Genomic DNA, 9,337 nt, shown 5'->3' on the forward strand with positions numbered 1-9,337 from the left:
ACTTGATCGTCGCCAACCTACACAGAAAAATACCCTCTTTGTTTCACCAACAAACTGGTTGATTATTATCACGGCCGGGTGGCTGGACTTTGACCATAGTTGCTTGGGAAAACAAGGACACAGGTGAGGTTTACAGCATGTGTACACTCTCTACAGTCTCTTTTAGGTCAAGAAAATCGGTCAAAGAGATTCGCACTATGCTGCCTAGATTGCTCCGTAACACACTGTACTGTATTCATGTTTGTACTGCCAGTAATTACCTTGTAATCTTCTAATGGCCCAAAAGAATATAAAAGCCAAAATGCAAGTGATTTATTCATAATCATTTATTTCTCAAGCCCTATCTTAAAAGTGGCAGAAAGTAACATTAGAGACATTCAAAATAAAGTCACATTTAATCAGATATACATTCCAGCTAGTTAAATATTCACTCGTTAGATGTGCTGCAGACCAAATCAATGCCGTGGTTTGTTTGTGGGTGGAGGCTGTAGAGACGATCCCATGACAAACAAGTCATTCCGTCAGCAGCGATTAAAGGTCAGCACCGAAGAGATTAATGATAGTTGTGTTCCCACTGCATGGCGATTATTATGTAGACCAAAGATTCTTCAACAAATGTTGCATTAGCCGTTTTTATCAGTGTCATTGTTGCCATCATGTGATGGTGTGCTTGGATTCAGTCCTGACTTCTGTTTTTGCAGAAGTAGCTGGACAGAAGAGTTGGATAGTCACTCATCACTCCAGTGGCTCCTACTTCTAATGCCGCCTCTATGTCTTCTTCTGTGTTGCAAACAAATAAATGCACCTGCAATTGCAACAGTTATCTTCAGTTAAAAACTGACATTTCACTGCTTTGTTTTTCCTTGTATGGCAGCAGAAAATCTGAAGCACCATGGGACAGTTGTTCAGGCTACAGTGTAGATAAATAACCATTACAAAATGATATTGATAATCAATGCAATGGCAACAAAAGTGTCACATTCATCTTGATTAGAATAATATGTATCCTAGGAAACAGAGAAAACAAGGGAAAAAATTTTCATGGAGCATGTTGCAAAGCTAATCTTATTAGCCGAACGAGCCGGTTAACAGGTGAGCACCGAGACTCACTGGCTATTTTGTTAGGGACACCTGTTCAGCTGCTCGTGGACACAAATATCTAATCAGCCAGTCGAATGGCTGCCTGTAGACGTGGTCAAAATGACCTGCAGAAGTTCAAACCGAGCTTCAGAGTGGGGAAGAAATGTGATTGAAATGACTTTGAAAGTGGCTGTTGGTGCCAAACGGCTGGTATGAGTCTTAAAAAAAAAAAAAAAGAATAAACTGCTGATCTACTGGGATTTTCCCACAGAACCATATCCAGGCTTTACAAAGGATGGTCCAAGGAAGAAAATACCCAGTGAGCTGTAGTTCTCTGGTCAGAGGAGAGTGGCCAGGCTGCTTTGCTGACAGGAAGGTAACTGTAACTCAACCATTCCTTAAAACCAAGGCATGCAGAGGAGCATTTGTGAATACAAATAAAAAATGTTGAACCTTGAAGCAGATGGGCTACAGAAGCAGAGGACCACACTGGGTGCCATTCATGTCAGCTACAACCAGGAAACTGAAGCTACAGTTCCCACAGACTCACCAAAATTTGACAACAGAAGACGTTACCTGGTCTTATGAATATTGAATTCTGCAAGATTTGCAAGATTTAGATGATGAATTTGGTATAAACATCATGAAAATGAGCCCACCTTGTATCAACGGTTTGGTCATGGTGAGGGGGATATTTTTTGGCACACTTTAGGCATTTTAGTACCAACTGACCATCAGATAAACACCACAGTCTACCCAAGTATTGTTGCTGACCATGTCCATCCCTTTATGACCAGCGTACCCATCCTTTGGTTCACTAGTTCTTTCCAGCAGGATAATACACCAAGTCACAAAGCTCAACTCATCTTAAACTGGTTTCTTTAACACGACAATGAGTTCATTGTACTTAAATAGACTCCAAGGTTAACAGATCTCAATCCAACAGAGCACCTTTGGGATGTGGTGGAACAGGTGATTCACATTACTGATGTGCAGCTGACAAATCTGCGGCAACTGTGTGATGCCATCATGTCAATATGGACCAAAATATCTGGAGAATGTTTTCAGCACCTTGTTGAATCTGTGCCATGAAGAATTAAGGCAGTTTTGAAGGCAAAAGGACACAAACCTGGTAGTCGGCACCAATTACCTACTAAAGAGTCTAGTGAGGGAATATCAGTAGGACTGATTAGGACATTCAGTGGACTGATAAGCTGTAAATCGTGTGGACATGTTACTGAATCACTGATTAAAATACTTGGATTTTAACATGCCCACAAATTCTCCCCAAAACACTAAAAAACAACATGTAGATGATATAGAAAGAAACATTTCCTGGTTGCTACTTTGGCATTATTTTAAAAAGTGTTGAAATACAACAAGGACAAAATATAAATATCACATAGCTTAAAGAGTGTTACTTTCTCCAGCTATTGAGTGGAGTCATGTCCTGACAACAGGGTTGATCTCATCACATCAGGATAGAGATGATGCATTCAGGACACTCATAGTGGTTGTGTGAGGTCAACTATTTGTCATGCTGAAGTGCTTTCTGTGTTAGATCATAACCTGTTGAGTTTGAATAGCATCATGCAGCTGACCATGCAGTGACTAGTAGGAGAAAAATCAAATCCATTGACTTTAACAGGAATTATATTTTGGGGATTCCCCGTTCATCTTTTCATGGAAGACACAAGAGCAAAGTAAAAGGTGAAGCAAAACTGTTCCAGGAAAGTTTCTGAGCACACTTGTGGTCCCTGCACTGTTTCTATCTAAATGAGAATGAGCAAACAAAACTCTGATAAGACAAAGAGCCTTTGACAAGGTAAACAAACATTTGTGATATTTTTCATATTTGCCTCTCAGTATTTAGCGTTTTATTTTACTCTGATATGTTTATATTCCACAGTTCTGGCTTTCTTTGCATTTCTTTAACTCTTCTTTCAAGCACAGTGCTGTAAACACTTAGAAATGTGATTTCGTACCTGAATTCCACGGGCAGCGAGGTGCCTAAAAAGACTCTTCCTCATAGTTATTCTGCAATGACAGCATGAAAGAAGCAAATTTAAAATAAAACACAAACTGCACACTGTGCTTAAAATGCTAGATTTAAGCTAGCAGTGTAAACAATCTTTCAGTGTAGTGAGGACTGAATGTTTTGTCGATTTTTGGCATTTATAATTTAGATTTCAAGACCAATAAATAAGTGAGTAGGAACAACTACCATAGTCCTTTTTAATACTTCTCTTACTTTTCTATCAAACACACAACGAGCTTGTTCCTCAGGAGAGCTTCATCGGGAATGAATGTCCTTCAGCGCACACAGAGACAGAGTAAGACACAGTTACACTTTTATGAAATAAAAGTATCTGAGAGAATAAAAACCAAGAGGTCGCAGAAAAAGGCTTACAACCACATGATTAAATTGTCATTGCACAGAGAAACTTTCAGTGCTCCCAGAGTTTTATAAATAAAAGTAAATCATAAATCCGAATGTGTTTAACAGAAATGTATGAACCACAGCTGAACAAGCAGAACATAAACATTCACAACTACAACCCCCCCCCCAAAGTAAACGGTCAGAATTTAAAACCAAAGGGAAAATTGCTGGTTTTTCCCCCAAATAAGGCAACACAGACCCAGAGCCTGTACCATACTTAAACCAGTCATGCTTAGCTGTTATTCACCATCATCATTCAAATTCTCATTTTGAACCAGGAAAAATGTTAATGGGCTCAGTTAGGCAGTCCAGACACAGTGAGCATAGATAGCAAGAACATGAAGCGTCACCGTCTTAACAGAAAAAGGACTGTGCATGCACATGAATGGACACAGTTTACTCAGCATGCACTGAACACACTCCTGCAGTCACACCTGTTGAAGATGCGCATTAGGTAGAACTGCAGCAAACTCTCTCCTATTGGCACAAAGGGCAGCAGCCCCGTGTAGAAGAGAAGCAGAAGCAGCAGGCCTCGGCTCATAGTGAAACTGTACGGCATGGAGCCGTTCTACGTGGAAGGAGAGAAAAGAGACACAGACATGCTGGGTGACAACACTGGTACAGAGGCGGTGTTTATGAATCATGCTGAAAACCATACTGAAAAGCTAAGGAAACCCTGTAACGCCATCATATAGCTTCATTTCATGCATTTCCTGCATGCAATTAAAATGTTATAATGAGTAAAGTGTGTTAATGCTATACAGGTAACTCATCTCCTCCAGCTGGTTAATGTACCATTTTCCAGCATTGCTTCATGATCGTGGAGTCTGCGGAAGCCCACACAGTGATCCCCTCCCTGTTGTAGCGTTTAACCAGATCAGACACCTAAAAACATAAAATCAAGTGGGAAACAAATATTAGCATTCAGGACATGATGACACGAAGGTGTAAGAGTGCAAGTGGTGCAGCAGACACAGCAATCACAGAGGCTGCTGTGCTAGACTTGGGCAGTAAACTGTGGACACTGTTTATAAGGTGGACAACATATTTAGAATTGCACAGGAAAAGCTCCCTAGCCTTGTAGTTAGAAAATCACTCATAATTTGTCCACCTTGACTGGAATTTAGACAATGTATCCACCTCAAAGAGGCCTGATTCAATCCTGAAAAGCTGAAGCTTTTTCATATATCAGGAAATTGTGGTAGAAGTTTGGTGTTGGTTTTTCGGGGCGATTAACGTGTACCCTTTTAATGAGCTCGTGGTTGTTCTCTTTGATCTCAATGCTGATCGGCATCTCAGGGAACTTCTTGAACACATCCTCCAGCAGAGCAAACTTCCTGTCCTTGCCAGTGCTGTAACGGCCTAAAGAAAAGGAGGGGTGAAAAGTAAAGTCACATTAGATGCATGAGCATATCAGAAAGAAATTAACTTGTTATGGCAGTTGACTGTGGTGCACCACACTGCTTTACTCATCTGGGATCTGTCTGCTGCTTTTATCACTCTTTTAATATAGTACCTGCGTTTCAGGTTTGCTTTTATATTAGTTTCATCTGTGTCTACACGTGTTCTGATAATCTGTGCAGTCAGCTATAGTGATGCTAAGAAACGGTGTTCCACAAGGTTTCATTGTTGGCCTCCTGCTGTTTCTAACCGATCGCGTATGATTTGGCTATGTAATTAACAAATACAGTGTGAGCTATGATTTCTTTGCAGATAATTGTATTTCTCCTTATGGCAATAACTTTTACAGTGAATTAAACAATAAATTGCAAGAAAATTGCTGGATGTAGCACATATGATACAAAGTAATATTTATTAATTTTATTTTTAATTAGAAGTTTCATAGTCTGGCAATTATTTAATGATTCAGGCTTTAAGGTTACTCCTCAGAGTCCCTCTAATTTTGCTCCCCTCTCTTGGATATGAATTCAGTATCACTAGCCAACTCTGATCCAGAGTATTAATACTGATGTCCTGCTGGAGGAAATTGGGGAAGCTCATTTTTTTTTATTCTGTCACTTTTAAACAGTAGTTGTTTGATTGTTTTGTCTATACATTTTTCAACATACAGTGTTTGATTTATGATTATGATGATGATTATTGTTATAGATGCATTTCTTCTTCAAATGTCTTTTCATTAAAAATGAACAATTAGATATAACAGGAGGAACTCACCTTCATAAAATGTTACCTCCAGTCTCTCCTTATACAAAGGCAAATCCTAAAAGTTTTAAAACAGAGTTGAACAGAGAGATATAAGGTGAATTTACTATGATGTGATTAAGGTGAAAAGAATTTGTGTACGCCATCGGATATTCTTAGTATTGTTGTCCCAGCTGAGTTGGTACATGCAACAAAGCCGGATGCAAACATTCACTTGATGGTAATCTGATGCTTGAACAAACTCTTACTGAGAAATTACAGCTTTGTTTCCGAGGAAACCTCAAGAGTAATGCAAGCAGCGTGCCCTTTTTGAAGATTATGGTGAATTTAAAAGAATTAAAAGATGCCTCCATGCAGCTCTGTAAGTAATGTTGCTACAGTAAATAAGTGTGCTGTTAAATCTGGATGGAAAAACATGTAATAACATGTAAACCCCCATGTAAAGCCCCGTAGCTCACAGTAGCATTACAACCAAATCTGGCAGTCTCATGTGAGCTTAAGGAACTACCAGATTGTTTGGAAGTGAAAACTGACTTTTAAGCAGTTATTCTGCATTTTACAATAAAACTAAATTGAACTCTAGAGCAGCGGTCCCCAACCCCCGGGCCTCGGACCGGTACCGGTCTGTGAGTCGTTTGGTACCGGGCCGCGAGAGTTGAGGCTCAGATGTGAAATGTATGGTTTTCAGGGTTTTTATCGGTTTTCAGCGTTATTTTGTTATCGTTTTTATCGTTAACTCGGTTTTCCTGGGTCTTTTCACGTGTGTTATGAATAAATCTTTTTTCGGTACCGTTAGTTTTATTTTGTTTTATTATCCGCGACACCTTAAAGGCCGGTCCGTGAAAATATTGTCGGGCATAAACCGGTCCGTGGCGCAAAAAAGGTTGGAGACCGCTGCTCTAGAGTATTATACACTCACACTTGTTCAGCTTCCCATAAATGCAAATATCTAATCGGCCAATCACATGGCAGCAATTACATTTAGGTATGCGGACATGGCCAAGACGTCCTGTTGAAGTTCAAACTGAGCATCAGGGTGGGGGGGATTTAAGTAGGTAAAAGTACCTTGTTAATGTCAGAAATCAGAGGAGAATAGCATAGCTGCTTCAAGATGAGGCAACAATAAGTGAAATATCCCCGTGTAACAACCAAATTATGAAGAACAGCATTTCTAAACATGTCAAAACTTGAAGCAGGTGGTCTTTAGCAGTAGAAGACCACATCAAGTACCACTTCTGTTAGCTAAGAAAAGGAAACTGAGACTAATATTGCACAAGTTCAATAAAATTGGACAATAGAAGACTGGAAAAAATGTTGTCTGGTGTGAATCTTGATGTTTTTCTGTGCCATTTGAATGTTAGGATCAGAATTATGGTGTAAATAACATGATCCCATCTTGTGCAAGTGTCAGACATTTTCTTAGCACACTTTGGGGCCAAGAAAATATCTTACCCGTGTATTGTTGCTGACATGTCCATCCCTTTATGAACTGTGTACCTATCTTTTCATAACTGATTCCAGCAGGATAGCACACCATGTCACAAAGCTCAAACATCTAGAAAACAAAAATTGAGTTCCCTGTACTCAAATGGCCTCGCTAGATCCCAATCCAATCGAGCACATTTGGGATGTGGTGGAACAGGAGGTTCATTTATATACAGGCAACAAATCTGCAGTAACTGTCTCATGTCATCATGTCAACATGAACTAAAATCCCTGAGTACTGTATCCAGCACCTTGTTGAATCTGTGCCACAAAAAATTGTATATTTGAGACGTAGTGCTCAAGATAAAACTCACATAGTCTCATGTGTAACAATGAATGTAACAAAGCTCATCTATGAAACAGAAACAGAGCAGGTGTCTCTGAAAGATTACCACTTCTTGTCTCAGTACGGCCTTGTGACCTTTGCCCCAGTCCAGCAGGATCCGGCTTCTTACCTGCAGATTGAGTGAGGAGATTGTGACATCATGGCCAGTCTGCCTCAGCAAATTCTCATCATGTGATACCACCACAAAGCCATCATGTGTCAAATGACAATCCATCTCCAGCATCTCAGTGCCCTGCTCCGCCGCACTGACAACAGAGAAAAGATACGAATAATTAAAATGACTCCACCGTTTGTCAGGGGTGTGTGCGTCACTTTCACATTTTTAGCAATACACCTTTTTTGGGAATGGGGAGGGTCGGGGGTGTGGTGTCTAAAAAGTCTGCCATCATGTAAAAATTGATGCATTCTTCTTTCACAGCACTTCAAAGAGGGCAGTGTGGTACTTACTGTGTGAATGCCTCCATGGTGCTCTCTATCCTCTCTCCAGATGCTAAAATTCATAGAAATTATGCCAGTAGTCAGAAAATACGAAGTACTCAAAATGTCTCAGATAGAGAGCTGCTAAACTGGTCCTACTAAACATTACAGCAAATCACATCATCAGTTAGAATTGCACATTAACTTTTCAGCTTGAGCTTCGTGGTAGAACAGAAAAAAGTATCTGCACAGTAAAATAAGATTTAGATATAAAAAACAGGCCTTTTGTTCAAAGACTTCATCTTTAAAGCAGTAAGAAAAATCAGGGGCACCCCATGGGAAAGCTTCATACATAAGGCTTTAACCCACAGGACTAAAATCTGCAGCTGCTGAAAGAAATTAGCATTTAAAATGTTGGAAAGTGAAGCAAAAGCATTCTATAACATTCAATAGCATCAGTGTTTTGGGCTTCTCTCCAGTTAAATTACTGACTGACATGCAGCTGCTTTACAGATGGACTTGAGGCAGATTAAAACTCAGACCTCAGGGCACCGAGACTGCATGCCAAGCCCAGTCCGATGAGCACTTCCACACATCATGTTCTTTGAGTCCCACACATTGACTGCAGATCCTTACCTCCTCTGTGTGCGATCTTTTTGCAGTAGAAAGCAGGGCGTTTCTTCCTGTGGAGAATCTGTGGGTTCTTTAGCAGGTAAACCGAGGTGAGGGTGTATCCTCCCAACACTGGGAGGAAAAAATATAAAAAGTTGATCATCCTTTCCTGCATGCACATTCAGCGAGTCCCTGAGAGAGTCTCTGCAAGATCTCACAGTTCAGGTTGACCAGAAGCACCAGCAAAAGAAAAAAAACTTGCTCAGCAAGACAATCTCAAAATGACAACTCGATTTCTCCCTCCAATCACAAGTGGCCAGACCCAAAAACTTTTCTGAAGAACCAGCAGCTTGTTGTGTGGGAAGATAAGAAAAAAATCCAGACAGACTGGTACGACAGAGAAAAAAGTCCCACCCCTGAATTTCAGTCTTACTCTTAGCAGGTACAGCTGAACCCTCAGAGCTGTAAAAGTCAGTTAATGAAGCACCAGCTCACAACCCCACAGGGCTCTCGCTCTGGCCTCTCCCCTTCCAGTGGTAATGCTGTTTTTATGCTTTTGTTCAGGTTTATATCATACCTGTACCTCTGTCTTGCAACACCTTTCTAATGATTACTTTTATTCTGCTACACAGCTGGAGTATTGCTAATATAATACAGAATATCCTAAAACAGCATATGACTACAAATTACCTGCCAGATGAGTGCAATTAGCCATCTATTGCTTTTTCCAGATGTAATGTGCTGCTGGGCTTAAACACAAGCTGATAACTTAGGAAACAAATGCATCGCTGGCA

General features: G+C 40.3%; 1 protein-coding gene across 1 annotated transcript; it reads right to left on the reverse strand.

The window, feature by feature from the left end:
- Window positions 1-307: 307 nt before the first annotated feature.
- gdpd3a (glycerophosphodiester phosphodiesterase domain containing 3a) lies at window positions 308-8,885 on the reverse strand. The gene is made up of 10 exons (XM_080906498.1): window positions 8,568-8,885; window positions 7,962-8,004; window positions 7,624-7,759; window positions 5,696-5,741; window positions 4,764-4,882; window positions 4,316-4,405; window positions 3,955-4,088; window positions 3,332-3,391; window positions 3,066-3,117; window positions 308-805 (listed from the first exon to the last, which is right to left on the reverse strand). Exons 1-10 carry the CDS (start codon window positions 8,722-8,724, stop codon window positions 677-679), a joined length of 966 nt encoding a protein of 321 aa, XP_080762624.1. The 5' UTR covers window positions 8,725-8,885; the 3' UTR covers window positions 308-676.
- Window positions 8,886-9,337: the final 452 nt, after the last annotated feature.

This window comes from Rhamphochromis sp. 'chilingali' (genome assembly GCF_963969265.1).
Source record: "Rhamphochromis sp. 'chilingali' genome assembly, chromosome: 15".
Taxonomy (NCBI): domain Eukaryota; kingdom Metazoa; phylum Chordata; class Actinopteri; order Cichliformes; family Cichlidae; genus Rhamphochromis; species Rhamphochromis sp. 'chilingali'.

Bases quoted from the DNA above. Each gene is read 5' to 3' on its own strand.
- gdpd3a (XM_080906498.1), bottom strand. From the start codon at position 8,724: ATGTGCATGCAGGAAAGGATGATCAACTTTTTATATTTTTTCCTCCCA. The intron at 8,005-8,567 runs GTAAGGATCTGC...TATGAATTTTAG, and splicing joins AAAGATCGCACACAGAGGAG to CATCTGGAGAGAGGATAGAG. The intron at 7,760-7,961 runs GTAAGTACCACA...CTCTGTTGTCAG, and splicing joins ACCATGGAGGCATTCACACA to TGCGGCGGAGCAGGGCACTG.